General features: G+C 44.1%; 1 protein-coding gene across 1 annotated transcript in view; it reads left to right on the top strand.

The window, feature by feature from the left end:
* The window catches only part of LOC102022265, a 60194-nt gene extending 43178 nt beyond the window's left edge, over window positions 1-17016 (top strand). Inside the window, exons 2-8 of the mRNA XM_005377941.2 lie at window positions 7819-7928; window positions 8030-8114; window positions 10289-10467; window positions 11932-11984; window positions 13800-13970; window positions 14730-14873; window positions 16686-17016. Of these exons, the coding sequence (XP_005377998.1) occupies window positions 7819-7928; window positions 8030-8114; window positions 10289-10467; window positions 11932-11984; window positions 13800-13970; window positions 14730-14873; window positions 16686-17016 (1073 nt within the window). The remainder of the gene's footprint in view (window positions 1-7818; window positions 7929-8029; window positions 8115-10288; window positions 10468-11931; window positions 11985-13799; window positions 13971-14729; window positions 14874-16685) is intronic.
* Window positions 17017-19128: the final 2112 nt, after the last annotated feature.

The following is a 19128-nucleotide window of genomic DNA, read 5'->3' as shown; positions in this document are numbered from 1 at the left end:
TAACATATCAATGTATAACTTCGTTTGTTTTAATCCTCAGTCGACTCACGCCTGGGAGAGCAGGGGCAGTGTATCAGTGTGCTCAGGCTGCCATGTCAAAATAGCACAGACTGGGGGGCTTAAACAGCAGATACTAATTTTCTTGGGTTTCTCAAGGCTAAAATTTCTCTTGTCTGTGCAGGCACATTCCTGGCGTCGCCGTGTGTCCAGATCTCCTCTTACAGGGGCATCAGTCAGCTAGGACTAGGACCCACACTGACAGCCTCATTTTACCGTAATCACTCTTGAAAGGTCCTCATCCCGTATCTAGTCACATGCTAAAGTATAGAGGGAGAGCTTCAACATATAACTTTTGTGGAGCACAGTGCTGCCCATCCCAGGCACTCTACTTCTGTCTCCCTACTGAACCTGCCGCTCCTAGCCCCTTGTCTGGGCCATGGGGGTGGGACTCAGCAGGGCCTTGCTGCTGGCATGACTATGTGAAGAAAGCCCCTTTTTTCCTTGAGCTGTCCTGCCCTCCTGACCACTCTTCCCCGAAGGCCCAGGCCCAGTCCCACCTTCGAGGTCTTCTCAAGCCCTGGCACACCTTCTTCTCTGAACTCCATATATGTATGCAGCCTCACATTCCAGTTCTTCCTGGGGTTTTACCCTTGACACCTTACCTAAGGTAGATGCCTGGGGCTATGCCTCCCAAGGTCAGGGAAAAGGAGGCTGCCCTAAAACAAACTCCCCTGCTCCGAAGAAGTAGCAATTTTTCCTTTGGGAACAATCTGGACCTGCCATGGATTAAAATACCCATTGAGGAGGTCCTTGAGAGAGCTATAGTCGGGTCCAGGGAAAGACCCCGTGAAGTCACCTGGAAAAAGCTGTGAGTGTGAGTCCTTTAACCCATAAACCATGTTTCTTTTGTCCTAAAAATAGTCGCTGCTCAAGATGGGAAACCTCTACTTCTCAGCCTTTCCCATGTAATGGATTTAAAACATTTTACGCCCTCAGAACATTTCAAACTCATGTGGAGATTTTGTTTTGTGTTCCGCCTTCTCTTTCCTGGCTGGGGAGAATGTCTTCTGAGATTTAAAGAGTTAAGACTGGTAATGGATTGTACACATTCCTGGGTAACTTAATTATTGACCCAGCTTGTAAATCATTCATAGCTTTCCAGTGGTATCCATATACTTTGCTGGCAGTAAATGGTATCCTGGGCTATTTGCAAAATGGAGGTCGGGGTCAGGGAGAGTGTGAAAAATTAAGAATAGCACCACTTCCTTTTCTCCTTGAACTTTTATTGCCCCTTTAAATAAAGACAAGGCCTTCTTCCTTTGCCACCTGCTCCAAGCCAGCACCTCTGTTAACTGCCAAGAAAGCTCTAGTTTCACCCGCCATTCTTCAAGCCATGCCGTCCAGGATAGGAGGTGACTTTGATTCCACCCAGCGGTGAAGTACCTGGGACCGATCATTGTCCCGGTAGTTTCTCTGGGTTAAGCCAGGGCTGTAGGAATGCAACGTCTTAACGTTTTAAGTAACTCCGCTAATCATATCCCCGAGGGGCTGGATAAGAAGGGAGGCTTTCACTGGCCTGCCAAGGAGGCATTTAGGCAGGTTTGTGGTTAACCGAGGCCACACACCCAGTCAGCGCAAGGTGGGATTTAATGGCTGAGGCATCGGTGGGAGCTGTTCCTCCCCGGTGTTTGGTATCAGCCCGGCCTGCCCGCTTCTAAATGAGAGGAGAGGCTCGGTCAGGTCTCAATGACTGTGGGGTTCAGGTTCAATGCCTGTGAAAACAGACACCAAAATCATCAAAGGGCTGCATTCCTGTCTCTAAATGGCAGCTAATCCCCACTTCTCTGAAGGAGCAGAAACCACAGGTGACAGTCAAGCCTAAATGAATCAGCCAAGCGTCTGGTTTGTTTGTCCCTGAGTCCTGTAGATTTTGGAGCCCAAAGGAAAGTTAAAGCTGCCTCAGCCCATTTTGCAGGTGAGGAAATGGAGGCCTGCGTCTCTATGGATTCTTTCTGGTGATCACTCTGTGACCGGGAAGCAGTCTTACACCATGAGTTGCTTTTTTTTCAAATAATTTAAGAAGGCTTCTTTACTTGAGTTGAAATGAATACAAACTGGAAATAAGCTTTATGCTATTGTTATATTTTATTCAGTATAAAAAAGAAATTAATGTTGAGAGACTTTTTAAAGTAAATAATTGAATTTTTTTTTTTTTTTTTTTTTTTTTTTTTTTTTTTTTTTTTTTTTTTTTTTTTTTTTTTTTTTTTTTTTTTTTTTTGGTTTTTCTCCGGTACTGGGAACCGAACTCATGACCTTGCGCTTGTCAGGCAGGCGCTTTGCCGCTGAGCTAAATCCCCAGCCCCAATAATTGAATATTTTAAATACCAAAAGCCGATGTTGTAATTTACCAAAGCTAGAGGCAAATCTTTCTCAGGTTCTGGTTCCCAGTCGGTTCCAGATGAGCATGTCTCACATTTTCTCCCCTGGGGAAAACTACTGGAACAGCTGGGGAGCTCCTCTGTGCTTTCGTTGCCTCTTTCTTTTCTTCGGGTTTGTTGTGCTCACTGGTGTGGGATGGGGAGGAAGCCGGAGACGAGATCCACGGGGGAGTTTTTAATACACTTGTGCTTTGCAGGACCACGCTACAAACTGTGGCACTGTGGCTGCCTGTCCCTGAGATTTCTGAGGCTGAGACTTCAAAGGCAAACTTCATAGGCTCAAAGCCTTGCAGCCCCTCAACACCAGCTTCCTCACCAGCCCCATGTTCCACCTTCGGACACTTGTTAGAGTCAAGTACATCCTCTTTCCAAATCCTAATCTTTCTCAGGTTCCTGCTTGTAACTGCTTCTGTCCACTTTTCAGTGTAGGCAATTCTAATATTCAGGAAATCCCGCCAGGTAGGTCTTACCGTCTCCACTTTTCAGATGAGGAAACTGAAGCTCTGAGCAGGTTGGTGACACTTTCACGCTCATGTGATTAGTAGTATCTCTGGGTTGTTTTCATTCCATGGTGCTTTTCATTCTATGGTTGTGTGTGTGGAGGGGGAGGGGGTGTTGTGTGGTGTGTGTGGTACTGGAGATTGAACCCAGAGCCTTTACTCTGAGCTACATATAGGTACATTTCCTAAGCTGGGCTTGAATTTATGATCCTCCCGCCTCAGCCTCCCAAAATGTTAGGATTAAAGGTGAGCACCACCACACACAGCTTCTGTGATGGCTCTTTTGCAAAGCACAGTCTCCTATTAAAAAAAAAAAATCTCTTGATTGTAGAGCCCTGCTTAGATTAGCAGGTGACCAGAGAGTGTTACTTGTGTCAAGAGAATTCACACTGTATGGTTTTATTTTATTTTATTTATTCTTTTTTCTTTCATACCAGGATTCGAACTCACGACTTCACACTTGCCAGGCAGGCACTGTGCCGCTGAGCTAAATCCCCAGCCCCAACACTGTATGATTTTAGAGTCTTTTGCCTACCAACACTCTCTCTGTCTCTGTATATTGTTTTTACCGTTTCTCCTTCTTGTCACTTTCCTGCTCAGATCCTTTCTTTGTCTGGCCAGGATGAAGTCTCTGGCTGAAGGCTGCAGGGTTGTGTTCAGATTGCACTGGGCAGAGCTGTGGTGAATTGTTCTAGGTATAGATAGGTGGAAAGAAGAGGGGGTTTTCTCAGAGACGGTGCATCTTGCCCTGGCTTTACCGGGTCACCAAGGATTGTATGAGCGTTACCTAAGGGAGGCCTTTACAGAAACAGATTGCAAAAGCTGTCTGAATATACGTGGGAAATGCCACTGCAGGCTGTTTGGTGTCTGCTGTTCTCCATACCTGGTTGGCTTCTAGCAATGTGAAGGTGCTCCCACCCCCAGTTCCTGCCCGCCGCTCTCCTCCAGCGGTTTCAGTGCTTCTGGGGAGCTGAGTAGACCCCAGCAATGCCCATTCCTCAGGGTTCCTGCCCACCCCACCCAGACCTCACCTGGACTGGAAACTAAAATTCCACCCCAGAGTGGATATTCAGTAAAAGAATTTACTTAACCTTTTGCTTTTTCTTTTTTTTTTTTTTTAAAAGAGGTTATTAACCTGGCTTCAAAGCTACTGGAATACTGGATGGCCCTAACAGGTGGCATAGTACTGTGGGTTATGAAGGATGAATTATGTTTTCCTATGCCAGATTATGGCATACTCTTTATATGAAGGAGGAAATTCTTTAATCTGACCCTCTTGGAATTTATCTAATGTTAAGTCTGTTATTTATATCATACTGTGACAATTAAGAAATATAATTGTATAGATGTCATGTTTATAGTTTATTGTTTTGTTATTTCTGTTTTTTGTTTTATCCGTTTTACATTGCCTCATCTTAATTTTAAAAACATGTACTGTTTAATATCTTACATTTACTCTCTTATAGTAAAGAAATAATTCATCAGCTGACAAAAGATGATTGAAAGACGGGGTTTTTATTTTTTTATATATTTTTTTAGTAGCAGGAATTGAACTCAGGACCTTGTGCTTGCCAGGCAGGCAAGCCACTGAGTTATATCCCCTGAGCCACTGAGCTATATCCCCAGCCCAAGACCGGGGTTTTTATGACGGTGGGGTCCTGAATTCCTTTGTGCCTCTGAATTGGGTTCAGCGTCATTGAAGTTTCCTAACCTGGCCGAGGGGTGCTCAGTGGAACACAGATGTTACCTGGCGGATGTCTGCAGCCCACCTGGCCTTCCTAGGCTACCAAATATAATGCTCTGCCCATTTTCCTTTCTCCTTTCCCCTCCTCATAAGGAACAGTTTTATTTCTTTTTTAATCACTAGGAGAAGGGTTGAACCAATGATTATGAACATAATCGAAGGATGGAAAGAAGAGGGAAAAATAGAGCTGGGCATGGTGGCGCACGCCTGTAATCCTAGCACTTGGAAGGCTGAGGCAGGAGGATCGTTGTGAGTTCGAGACTGCCCTGGGCTACAAACTGAGCTCAAGGTCAACCTGAACTGCGTAGGGAGACCCTGTCTCAAAAAAACAAAAAAACAAAAAAACAAAAAAAAAGGAAAAATAGAAGATGAAAACATGAGTGGGGAGCTCCACTTAAGGAACATCCTGGATGGCGAGTGTGGGTGGGGCTAGGGTATTGTGGACAGAAATGCCTCAGAGAGAGTGTAGCAGATAGAAATGAAATGGGTAAAGAAGAAAGGAGAATTCATAAATGTTGCTGTGGCCAGGTATTTGTCTTCTCTTCTGATGGCCAAGATCTCAAAAAATAACTTGGGCCTTTGAAATTTCTTGTCATACAGGAATATATATATATATATATATATATATATATATAATTTAATGTAATTTTTTTTTAAAATACCATATCACCTTGAGACTAAATGATATGGATTCTGGCTTTATGCAGGTTTTACCTGAAAAATATTTCCTACGTCTTCTCTATTTTATTGGCTGTTTGTTCCTTTCCGAGGTACAATATTATGGTTACGTATCTTCAGGATTTGCCTATGCTGAGGTGGATCACAGTAGTGAGACTGTGTCTGCAATGAGTGTAGGCCCAATTCATCTCACTTACTTAATCTGATGAATCTGAGAAGAACTGTTTACTACCAGGAATAAGAAGCATTCCGGTTAGAGTTTGTTTAAATAGTGAGGACAGGAGGAACTTACTCTACTTGTACTGACTGGAATGATACCTGTTGGATAAGCCTCAAATGGTTTGGGTATGTTCTGTCCTCCTGTCCAGAGCATCCTAAGAACACTCTTATCTTGTGAAAATGTCAGAAGTTTTTTTTTTTTAAAAAGGGGAACAATGATTTTTCTCATGTCCTTTCAAATTGTATTTTTTATTAGAAAAATCTCCAAAGTCATAAGCTGTCAGAAAGATAGGGTGTTGTACTTATTTATAACAGAACTATCTCAGTAATTCTTTCCCCAGTGTGTTTACTAGAGAAGTTCTTTCTATTATTCATCAGGTTCTAAAATACATTCTAAGATGTGTGTTCGCCAGCTTAGTCTGTCGAGAGCTCTCAAGGGGTCCAGGAGACACATTTGCTTCCCTGAACGGCCAGCGCCAAGTTCTGCTTCTCGCTTGTCCTCGTGGAAATAGGCTCAACATGAGTAGCATTTCAGGTTCACTCAGTTGTTCTCTCATTCACTGTTCCAATGTCTGTCACTCCAGCAAGAAGTTTGTGAGACAAGTGTTACATTAAGAAACTAGAGCCTTACTTGAGGTGGCCATAGCTTACCTAGTTCTTTTTAGAGAAAAAATAAAAATGTGTCCATATTTCCTAATATTTCCTCTATGCTATTTTAATTGTTTAACTTATTTGGGACCAGTTCTCTGGCTTTCTCTGTTATCTGAAGGATTTTCCATCTCCTACCTTTCTAAGTGTCTTGGTCTCTTTTGTGTTGCCATTATAGAATACTTGGGACAGGGAAATTTATAAAGAACAGAGATTTATTTCTTACGGTTCTTTTTCGTTTGGTTTGTTTTGTTTTTTTGAGACAAGGCCTTGCTATGTGGTCTAGGCTGGGCTTGAGCTTATTATATTGACCCCAGCAGGCCGGGAACTCAAGATCCTCTTGCCTCAGGATCTGGACTGCTGGGATTTTAGTTGTACGATACCATGCCCGGATATTGTTCTGAAGACTGGGTCATTTGTGATTGCTAGCCTGCACCTGGTAAGGGCCTTCCTTCAGTGTCACCCATGGTGGAAGGCAGAAGGGCAAAAGAGCATAGGAGGGCCAAACACACTGTTATGATAACTAAATCATATTCTCGATAGCATTAACCTATCCATGAGGGCTCTGACTCTTTATCAGCCCCATGCCCCAGCACTGCTACACTGAGGATGAAATTTCCAGCCCACTAACTTTGGGGGATACATCTAAACCACACTAACTTATCTCCTGGATCGTGAAATGCAGTTGGCTCTATGCTGAATTTTTATGAGACAGTTGGTTGTGTAATCCAGGACAGGTTTCCTGATTACCTTGGATTGGGTGCAAAGGATCATGGTTTCCTCGAGAAGTTTTAGAGGCTTATTTTGCTTTTCTATGTGTAACTTACCTCCCTCTCCGGGTTGTTGGTTGCACAGTGCAGTGTCTGGATGTCAAGTAATCCCCGCCTCACTTGGACACACCATCCAGGAAGTCCAAGGTAGAAACTGGGGCTACAAGCTCCTTCTAGGATCAGGGAAGAGTTTAGCGCCTGAGGGACCAAGCTAAGCCAGGTGGCACAGGAGCACCGAGGTCCATGTATCAGGTTGAGTGTGCGTCAGCATGAAATCTAGGGGGTTTAAAGCAGGGATCTGAGTCTGGGCTGTTTGGAATTGGGGATATAAAGTGAAAGGATATTGGGATCAGGGTTCAGGTGGGAGGAAAGAAAATGCTTAATCAATTTTCTTGAATCATTCTGAGAGTATGTTTGAGTCCAGCTAGGGCAGACATTTCTGAGAGGTAAACCATCCCTAATTGGTTGAATAAATAAATGATCAAGCATTTGTAAAGATGTTTCCTATTGGCAGAACAGGTAGGACATTTGAGGTCAGAGTTGAAGGGCCTAACATTACCAAGGATTTGTTTTTCAGGGCAGAAAAAAATGTATTTCATCTTCACAGGGTGTTTTTATTTCTTGCTAACCTTCTACCACTTTGATCAATATACAGTTAAAATTTTATCTTCTGGTCAATCAACAAATCCCAAATTCAATTGATTATAGCTCTTCTGAGAGGAAATCAATACATAATTCTGAATTAGGGTTTAGTCAAAGATACAGGCCCACTATGAGAACACAGATGAAGGAATATAAACCTCCTCGCTTTGCATTTATAGGAGCTGAGAAGAGGCAGTCTGCAGCTGTCCTTGTCCCTACAGTGTCAAATGTTGAGCCTGAAATCTTCATGGGCCAGCTGCATGGGCAATCGAGAAGGGAACTGGTGTGGGTAAGTACAGGGACAAACAAATATCATGGAGCCCACAAGGACACCTGGAATGCACGAAGACTAACTGGGCCCTGTGTGTCTCTTTCAACTCCAACTTCAAGTTGGCTGTGACCCGCAGAAGCTGGTGTCCTCTGTCACAAGCTGTATTTGCACCTGGTCCAGGAATCAGAGAAATTGTTGGAGAAGGTATGGCAGGAGCTGTAGGAGCTGTGGGTCTGGGTGCCGTGCCACACAGTTAGGCTGGACAACAGACATATTTCTGCTGGCCAGCCGCTACCTTCAGGGTGTGGAGAACACGGCCATTGCTTCATTCCTGTCTTCCAAATGTTATGCAAAAATATCTCTTGTGGCCAACCCCAACCTAGAACTGTGCAGGAAAGTTAATTCTTGGAAACAGCTACTGTTTAGCTCAGTTGTCAGGGTACAAAGTCACGATGGCTTATCTCTTGTCAATTTGGCATTTGTATGCATTTCTCTGAACCATGTTTAACGTCCAAATAAAGACAAAAGCAGCATTATGCTTTTGTCCAACACGATGTAACTCTTTCTGTACTACTCAAAACACGCTACCCTGTCTTGCAAAAGGTTGTATCTCTATCTGTCTGTGGGTGATTTCAGTTACTCTTCAAGCTCAGTCACATTCCTCTTTGCAATTCTTAAATTTCTTCCACAGCTGTATGAATATTCACACCAAGTTATTACCATTAACACATGTTAGATGGTTGAGGAATGAGAGAGGGTAATTATTATTTTTTTTAGACATCAAACATTTTAGACCGCAGCTAGGCTCAGTAAAATTTCTATTTTTTGTGTGTTAAACTAGTGGTTTGCTCCTTGAATTTAAGTTGGCTATTTCATCCTGCTTTAATTCTGTCAAATGTATCTTGAGGGGAGTGAGGATCCCAAGCTAAGCCTAAATTGATTCTGCAGTTTAGCAGTTGGGCTACTGATAAAGGTGAATGTGGTGAGCCCCTCAGGCATCTATTTTGCCAAGGGGACATGAAAACTTGGAGGAAGAGCTTTTAAGGGACAGAGGTGGAAAGATCAGGAGGGAGAGTGTCTTAAGTCAGTTTTCAGCTGCTATAACAGAGTACTTGAGAATGGATAGTTTATAAAGAGCAGAGGGTTATTGGCATAAGGCTGGGAAGTTTACATCAAGGAGCCGCATCTGGTGAGCGCCTTTGTGCTGTGTCATAACACGGTAGCAGGATCACAGGTGAACGGGTATATGAGGAACAGCAAGAGAGGACCAATTTAGAGCAAATCCACTCTCTAAATAACTAATCTACTCCCACAGTGATGACAATCCATTCCCAGAAGCAGAATGACCAAATGACCTAGTCACCTGTACTAGACCTCACCTCCCAGTACTGTTGTGGTGGGGATTAGATTTTCAATATGTGAGTCTGGGGAGACATACTCAAACAGTAGCATGCGGCGCTTGCCAGTCCAGCTCCAAGTCTCAGACGTAACCTTCAAAGACAAGGGAACAGCACTTAGAAAGTAGAGGACATAAAAATTTGGGCAGATATAATCCCGCTTTGGGATCCGTGTGACAAGATGTGACACTGAGCTGGAGAATGGACAATTTCTTACAAAACACCCTGTTTTACTTGTCTGCATGGAAGTTGGAAGGATGGGAACAGAACTTAATCTCCAGGATTTATAGTGAGGATTGAGTGAACTTAAGTCACTTAGTACTGGGTCAGGGTTTAATGCCTGTTTGTTTCAGTATTACCTCTCTGACTTCATAACTTCTGGAGACATTCACCCTTGTTTCTCTTCCTGTCAGTCAGTAAGTCCCTTCTGCCTACCTCCTCCTGGCCAGCGGGTGGTGAAAACTGTCCCTCAAGGACTCCTAAGGCACATTCCGAATACTTTGCTATGGCATGGGTGGCCTTTTTTATTCAATTTATTTTATTTTTACTGTAGAGTGCTGTAATTCAAATGCCCTGAAACCAGCCAGGCCTATTCCTGCTAGCACAAGCAGGGATAGTGGAATCCACAGCCTCTGTGGACTGTGGGTCAAGCATTTGGATTGTAATGGAGATCAGATCACAGGTGGCCACATGGCTCTGAAGATTAGAATAAGGACGGATGAGGGTGGCCCTGATGTGTAGTGCATCTGCATGGTTTCCTTTGGGAAAGACTGGGAGTGGGTGGGAGGAAATTGGACTTTGAGGAAGGAAGAAAAAATGGATTTTAGCAGTAATATTTACAATGCCTGTAACTACTAATGTATTGGGGGTGAGATTTGGTGTAGATGAACAAATGCATAGAGACGTTGGTCAAGAGAATAGAGTGTTATGCTTGGGAAGTTTCTGCCCTTAGCCTGCTCTATGGAGTCTGTATTCCTCAAGCTCAGTTATCTATGTCCGGCAAGTGGCTCACAGGAGCCTGGCACAAGTGGCCTGCTTGCACGCTGGAGATGAGGGACAGGGCTGTCTTTGTGGTCAAGGGGGAGTTAGAGCTTACTTTATCTCTCGTTATTGGCCGTCTTTTCCCTGAAGGAATAGGGCACCAAGTACAAGGCTCCCAGGTGGGAATGGAGCTGCCCTTTGGGCAGGCGCTTTGACAAGAGAAGGACAAGACCTCCTTTTTGTTGTAGTTGCAGAATTTGTCTGGCTGTTCCCAGCAGCCTATGGAAGAAGGGAAGTTACTGTAGAGAGAATAAAGCCTCCACAAGGGACCAGATACTACATCCCTGCATCCTACCTAAGTCATTTAGGGAAGGGAAGAGGGAGAAGAAAAGAATGCTCTAGGCCAGCTACCTTGCTGGGCTTCAAGAAAACGTATAAAACACAGAATAGTACTTGACACGGAGGAGCTGTGGGTTAGCATGGCTATTAGTGTTGTTACTGACATTATTGCTTAATTCTCACAGCAACATAAGGTGGGCAGTTTTTAATCTCTACTTTATGGATGGCAAAATTGAGGTTTGGCAAAACGAAATACTTGGTGTAGGTGGGGTCAAAATGTAACCCAGCCTGTCTGACTTCAAACTCTGTAGTAGGGAGAAATGCTGGTCCTCTTTGGGGTCTGAGGCTGATCAAGGGTCAGTGTGGGAGGGACAGATGGGGTGAGGGTAGACAGGTGAAGCAGGTGCTGGGCATTGGTGATTGGTGGGCAGCCACTCTGAGGGACATGAGCAGCCTTGGCCCCTTGGGGGCCGTGCCCGGGATGGACCAGCTGGACAAGGCCTCTGAGCATTACTGAGCACAGGGATACCCTTAGAGGGTGAGGCTGGGGCTTGCCCCCCAGCAGGACTGCTGGTGCGTGCTCAGACAGTGACTGGGCGCATAATTCCTTGTCATTGTTGTTGCCAGTGTTATGATCATGTTCTATGCCTATGGGCTACAGGAATCTAAAAGAACACAAGAATCAACATAAAAATTGATTCACCTTCCCAGGTCAGAGTTACAAGTGTCAAAATTCTCAGGCTTGATCTGCCGGTGATGTTATGACCACATGCCTCTATTGAAATTCCTCTTTGCAAGGAAAAGGGTGTGTGTTGTTTTTTCCAGCAGTGGAAATACAAATGATTCACTCTGGAAACGTTGGATGTTTCACTCACTAATTTGTTTGCTAGTAAATGATTACCCAAGAGCTGAGGTAGGGACTCAGAAATCAAACTGCAAAAATGAAGATCCCTGTTTATGCAGCCCATTATGCCAAGGGGTTAGGAATGTGAAGGTGCAGGCTTTGTCCAAGAGAATTTAACCTCAGGGAAAGATGGGAAGAAACAACACGAACACATCCAACTGTACCACAGTTGGAATCTGTGCCACTCACACTAGGCATAGTACAATCAGAATAGGATCAGAGACATGAGGAAGACTTAGTGAAGGAGCTGCTCAAGCAAATATTTTGGAAAAAGAGCCCCAGGTCTCGTAGGGAGGAAGGTGCCAGGTACCCTGCAGGTGTTGAAGGAGAGTAAGCCAATGTTGAAATTGCCCTTGTTGTTATTGTTAAAGCTGTTCTTATTCTTACTGTCCGGTTCTAGAGCAAAAGGGACGAAGACATTGGATTCAAGAAACAGAACAGGTCTCAAACGAGGTCAGAAATTTGATAGAAGAAGAGGTCAGAGCTAGGTTCTGGAAATGTTTGGGAAACTGTTTTGTTTCAAGGAGCTAAAACTTTCGTGGTTGAATATTTCATTTGAATGTTTTCTTCATCTATGCAAACAAGAAGGTTCTCAGACGAGGACCTTCGAGGTCTCAGCACTTACTTCTCTGATGAAGAAGCATTGTTCTGTACTGCTATGGGTAATATGGAATCACAGGAGGGTTATAATCAAATCTGCATCTTAGAAAGATAACCCTATTAGCAGGCTATATGAAAATGTATTAAAACTCTTTTACTATTATGCTTGGGTATTAACTTTAAAATAGGGGACAGTTTTTCTTCCCTATTTCTTTCTTAACCTTCTCCTCCATCTCTCACCTTGTTCCTTTGCGCAAGTCTAGGCTTTGCTCCTTGCTTCAGAAAATTGGCATCCACAGATAACAGAGATAAAGACACATTGTCCTGGCTTTTGAGTTTCTAAAGCCTTGTTGCTGAAGGAAGGACTCTGACTTGCACGGGTGATTTAGGAGAGAATCCGTGATGCTCCATTTGGAGTTACCTCTCCAGTCTCTGCAAAAAGGAGGTGGGGCTGGGGAAAGTAAGAACTCTGCAGATGATTAGGGCACTCTTCAGGGTGGGATTGCGTTTCCTGGTGCATGCAGTAGAACTTGGTGATAGAACCCATTGACTTGTGAGACTTATGAGACTGGATTGGTTTCTTTTTTTTAATACCAAGAATCAAACTCAGGACCTTTCGCTTGCCAAGCAAGGTGCTGTGCTGCTGAGCTATATCCCCAGCCATGAGATTGGAATTGGGGTAGGACTTCTCTTTCTTACTTGGTGGAGCCCCAGGAAGGTGACAAGACCTCAAAGAATTGGATTTGGGGTATGTCTAGGCAGACGGTGCTGTAGACACAGCTTCACAGAGTTCCCCATCCCCCATTATGAATCAAGAGCCAGGGGAAGGGAAGGCGGCTGGTTTTAATGGGCCCAGTGAGCAGAGTGAGGGACCGCTCAGCTGCCATCTATATGGATGGATGTCAAGGCAAGGAGTGAGTAGTGGTTTCAGCAGATGCCAATCCAATGGGCACAGATGACTGGACTAGAAGTGCATGTTCAGGCATGCATGCACTGGCCCCCAAGCGCCCTGCACAAAGATACAAAACTGAACTGATGGAGAAAAGGTGTTTATTCCTTTGGTGAGATAAAGGCTGACACAGAAATTTAGCGAGTGAAATTACAAAAAAAATTGAGGAAAATTTGTGTATGTGTATCTGTATATAAACTTCAGATTTAAACCTACTAGTCCCTAGTGCTAAATGATAAAGCTTTTCAAGCAGTTGATTTGTCTGAGGTTCTAATACATTGCAGAGGGTTTTGAATAGAGCTGTTGGATTTTTAATGTCACAGCTTTAGGTCTGATCCTGCCTTTTAGGGTCAGTGTCACATTCCCTTATCTCTCAAGACTACTGGGAAACAACAATTAAAGTTACCCAAGCTTATATAAAGAACATAGGTTTCGAAAATTATCAAGCAGTGGGTCATGGCTAGATCTGCCCATGGAAAGCCCCTGGATGGATATCAATAAAAAGTTCTTAGGTTTTATAAGAACAGATAAAGGGAAGTTGCTTAATATGTAGAATTGGTACCAAAAAAAAAAAAAGAGAGAGAGAGAGAGAGAGAGAGCTTGCTTAAATATTGTACAGTGAGTATCTTGGAGCCCCAAACTTAGGCATAGGCCTGGGACATGTGGCTTGCTGAGTGAAAGAATGAGTGCTTGATAAGTGACATAAATTGTCTCTCGAGGCTGCCAGTCCTCTTTGTTCTGGGCTCCGAGGGCCTGGCGATCCCTTGTCCTGTGGGCTGCTGCCACAGCCACGACCCCAGGGACATCCAGTTTAGGAACAAAGAGGGGGTCCTGGGGAGCAGCTGCGATGCTGCGTTTATGGTCATTTGCTTTTTGATACTCCAGCTGAAGTAATATAATATGTGTGAACACATTAATCCTGATCTGCTTTTCTATTTAGAATGGGTTACTTGGAGGTGAAAACATCCAAGTGTTCTCATCTGTGTCCACAATTTAGGTTGCTTTATTTGCATACAAATACATTAGAAGTAACTTGACTTAGTGGACCAGCAGAGCTTTTGTTTGCCAGATCTTCTTAAAGAACTAGTTGTTACCTTGCATGAGTAAGGGATAAAAATTGGCAAGCCCAATAATGAATCCATCAGTATAGGGCTGGGGGCCGAGAGACCACCGATGTGATTGATGGCCCCCCCTTCCCCAAATCTAATTATAGGAACTCAGTCTCTGTGTTTGTTTCAGAAAGTCTAGCCCAATATTTGAAGGGTGGGGCAAGAGTACAAATGGAGACCCCCCCATATTATACGTCTAAATATTTAAACCCAGCTAAGAAATTAGCATAGAATATATTCTTTCCTCTTGCCTTGAAAAATATACCTTCAGAGGGATCCAGAATAACAAATTGAATATAGATTTCTTGGACCTTTTAGAATTTTGCCTGTTTCCCCGACAGTGTCCCCCTTCTCTATGCTCCCCCACCCCATCCCACTATCCCACATGTTGAGGACACACCAGTCTGCCAGTTTTGTTCTGTATGAAAGCTGTCTGCTAGTTACACCTTAGACCTAGGAGTGAGCACAGCCATGGACAGTCCATCCTTAGGTCTTAGGCCCTGGAAAGAGGTGTCAAATGGGCTTATGTCCCTTTGGCAGGGAATTCTGGGTTTCTCAGTACCAAAGAGTGGTCCGGAATGTGGAGTATGGGCTTTGGGTGGACACCTCCCTAGCCCCTGTGACTTATGACCCTGTGGAAAAATGGTGCCCGAGAAGGCCTAGAGTGGTGGTGGCGAACCTATGGTACATGTGTTGCAATGGGCACACAGAGTGCTGTCTGTTGGCACATGAGTCAAGTTGTCCCACCCAAGGTTTGACAAATTATCATCGTGCATACAATAGCAAAGATCATATTAACTGTGCAAAAGCACACCCAATACAAACTTGTACCTTTCAATAAAAAACTTTTTATCATTGAAAGCTCTGTTACAGTATTTTTCTTTTAAGACAAAAGATGTTAATATATAAATTATTTTTCTAAAATGAAACCTCAGTGTTCAGGTTTAATTGCAGTGTTGGCACTGTGTGATAAGTGTGTTTTGAGCTGCAGTTTGGGAACTCGGTCTCTAAAAGGTTCGCCATCACTGGGCTAGAGAAAAACCCTTTAAGGAACAAGGTCTGCAAAACCAACCCTTCCTTCCTAGACATTTCTGCTTGTTTTTGTTTAGGAATACAAATGCTTGCAGGAAGAAGAGAGAAAAATAAATATCTTCTGAACCACAGAGTTGTCTGAAGATTGATTTTATCTGGTCTCTAACAAGGGCCCCCGCATTTGATGAAATTTGGTCTGAGTTGAAACTTGCTTTTATTGCAACAGCTCCACTTGGTAGCAAGCTTGTCAGGGCGGGGACAGACAGACCCTAATTGTGTCCAGCCGCGGGAAGGTACTAACACTTACGGTGGCAGAATCATGATTGACTGATACAGAACCAGTCATGGCTTCGGAGTCCCATTTACGTCTTCTCGCTTCCATGCTGGGCCTGGCACGTGTTGCATGATGAGTTGGGTACAGCAAGACATTTTGTTTCTCCCTTTGAACTTGGAAACGAACTTTTTGTGCAGTTGGTATAAATTCAACAGCCAGAAGGGTATAGTAACACATGCCTGTAATTCTCGCACTCAAGGAGGCTGAAGCAGGAGAATAGCAAGTTTAAGCCCAGCCTGGGCAATTTAGTAATACTCTGTCAAAAATTTAAAAATAAGTTAAAGAGGGGCTAGGCATGTAGCTCAGTGCAAAGGCCCTGTGTTCAATACCCTCTACCATCCAATAAATAAATAATCATGAACCTAAAGTTCCTCTCTCAGCCCTCCGTGAAATCCTTCTCCAGGACCTCCTTCTCACTGGTCCGTGAGCCTCAGGGGCCGTGTGGGTGGTAACCTCATCCAGCCCCAGCTGGTGGGCTGAGGAGCCAAGGTGAGGTGAATGTGAACCCAGATAATTCAGAGGTTTTCAGAAACCTGCAAAAAGTCAGAAAAACCAGCAGTTTCTCCAGAGACAGGAAGGAAAGAAAGTGGGTCTAAGAGCTAGATCCTAGACTCAATTTTTGCTGATAATTTACCAGTGAGTTTGTACAAATCTCTCTCCTTTCTGGGCCTCCAAATGTCGAGTTTGAATTAAATGATCTGAAGCCCCTTTTAATCCCCAAATTGTGAGGTTATGGGACTCTGATGGGTTAAGGTGCCCTCTAATGTAAAAAAGGAACATTTTCCTTTTCCTTTCAAGTACAAGCGAACCTCCTTCCCTACAGGGAGCCTGCGTCCCAAGTCTGTCTGCTGAGACGACAGAGACAGGAGTCCTTCCACTTCTGTCTGGGTGGCTGGCCCGGGCTGGCCTGCTCAGCCAGGCCGTGCTTTTGCAGGCTTCAGCGCAATGGAGCAATTTCCTTCCCCCTCACATTAGTTTAATTGAGCGTTCACTTTTGTGCCTGCGTGTCAGTTGGTCCTCAGTGAGTCACATGGTTTGCAGATGTGTGGCTAGAATTTCAATCTGGAACTCCTTTTCCCTGGCCTCAGCAGCTCAGATCTGTATGCTTCTCCCCGCCCCTCCCTTTTCAGGAAAAGCGATGAAGAGGTAAAGAAAACACAGCAAGAGGGAAGTTGCCGGAGTAAGCTTTTCCCATCCTTAGTGTCCTGGAGACGTTTGGTCTGCTCCTTGCTCTTTGAGATTGTTCCAGGTCTTGGAAAGCTCACTGAGCATAGCAGCAGGCAACTTGAGGATTCTCCATCTTCCTGCTGGCTGCTCTGCTTGAAAGGGTGCCACGAGGCTCCCAGATTTGACAGAGAGACGGAGTCTCTGAACTGCTGGAAGAAGGATAAATTTCCACAGCCTTGTTTACATATGTCACACTGGCAGTCCTATCAGCTTGGCGAGTTCCGGGAGCTCTGAGGAGGCCCTGCCAAGTTGCACTGAGCAAGTGCAAACCTGGCAGGCACGGCAGCCCCCTCCCCTACAGGGCTCACCTTACCTTCCTCCTTTTCAAGTGTCCGTCTCAAGTTTTGTTCATGACCATCTCTCCGTCCTCCAGACACCTTAGTCCTCTCAGGTCCCACAGTGTTTCTCAGCATGACACTTCCGTCCCTGGGACACCGTCCTGTACTCCAGGTTCCCCGTATGTGTATATTAAGGAGCTGCTAGCAGGTCTGTCGGGTGAACTCACCTGTGGGCTTCTCACCTTTCAATAAAAAGGTGAACAGTCAGAGTGTCTCAGTCCAGTTGTGCTGCTGTAACAAAATACCTCGCACTGGATAATTAATAAATGGTAGACATTTGTCTCTCATAGTGCCGAAGACTAAGAAGCCCAAGATCAAGGCAGTGGCAGGTTTGGTGTGTGCTGAGGGCTGCTTGCTGGTTCCAGATGACACCTTGAATACTATGTCACCACCTGGCAAGGATGGAAGGGTAAGGAAGGCCAAACCCTATGTGGATTAAACCTCTCTCATGGGAGCCTTAATGCCATTCACGAGGCAACAGCCCCTATGACCCAGCCACCTCCTAAAGCCCCCACTGATTAATATCATTATATTGGAGTTAAAGTTTCCATATGAATTTGGAGGGACACAAACATTTAAGCCATAGCAAACAGGAATGCGGAATGGGGAAGGTACCTGTTTTTCAGGAAGACAGTTCTGTAGAATTGTTTTGGGCAGCCTCATTTGCACGAAGCTGAGAAGAAGGACAGTTGTAGCTCAGCCCGGTCCTCCCTTCCTGAGACGTCTTCCTTGCTCATGGCTCTACTCCCCACCCGCCGCTTCTCTCCTATGAAAACCTCTTTCTATAAAAGTTGCCCCCATCTTTGTTTATTCTGCTAAGATAGAAGCCGGTGTTTTACCCTTTTCAGGGGTATTTGTCGCTAATTATGAGTGAGTTGAAAGCTCTGTCACCTGTGAAGGGGATTTGAAATGCATTCGAGGTGATGGGAAGATGTGGGGATAGGGGGTACCTTTTTCACCAAAAGATCACAGCTGGCAGAGTCTCTGTGCCAGTCAAGGGCGTTTCGAAATTTGCTGAGTGGTCAAAATTTTCTCAAGTCCAGTGTTGTGGTGCACTCCTGTAATCCTTGCACTTGAGGGGCTGAGGCTGGAGGACTGCTGCAAGTTTGAGGTCAGCCTAGACTACATAGTGACTTGAAGGCCAGTCTGAGCGACATAGCGAGACCTGTCTCAAAAAAACTTCCTTTGTTTTCAAAAAAACTTAAAAAAAAAATTCTAGTCTAAAGATTTTTGAAAACTTTTTTTCAACAGTGTGTTTTGGAATGCTAAATTAAGGGAAATGAATCACAGGTTATTCTAAAATATTACCTAAAGCTTATAAATGAAGGAAATGATTCCACACTGTACCATGACAATTTAACCTAGCTAGGTTATCTTGTACTAAATGTAGGCTATTTTTAATGGGTCATCTGTATAATATGACTTGCTAGCAGTTGGAGCTGGAGAATATTTAGCTGAAAGGGATGTAAAAGTCCATTATTCCTGGGTCTTCAAAGTATGGTTCACGGGTCAACAGTCCTGGCCTCACCTGGGAGCCTGTTAGAATTCAGACTCTCAGGAGCTACTTTATACTTGATGAATCAAAATCTGCATCTTACCTAAAGTCTAAGAAGTGAACTTGATTACCTTTCAGAATGACCTGATACATTTGAAAATCTGGAATACCTGGCTTCTATTCCCAAACCCCTTTCAACATGTTTGGAGTCCAGTGAACTGTGCATTTTCAGAAAATTTCCTTACGAATAGCCAAGCTCAGGAACTGTCCATCTTGTTCATTTTCTCTGTTCTGGTAAGGAAAATGAGACCCAGAATGACCTGTCCAAACTATCAGCAGGTTAAAACCCAGATCTCTTACATACACAAATCACATTATTACATACAGTTGAGAAGATTTTGCTTATAGAATTTGTTCCAAGAAATAGAAGAGACTTTGCTTGATTTAAACTGAAGCTTGCCAGTAATATAAAGGGTTTATAAGACTTTTTAAAAATCTTGATTTTGTTTATTT

The sequence above is a fragment of the Chinchilla lanigera genome, unplaced genomic scaffold (genome assembly GCF_000276665.1).
Source record: "Chinchilla lanigera isolate Chin_1 unplaced genomic scaffold, ChiLan1.0 scaffold00010, whole genome shotgun sequence".
In the NCBI taxonomy this organism is placed as follows: Eukaryota; Metazoa; Chordata; class Mammalia; order Rodentia; family Chinchillidae; genus Chinchilla; species Chinchilla lanigera.
Note: the sequence above shows the minus strand (reverse complement) of the source record. Positions and strands in the feature narration are given on the sequence as shown.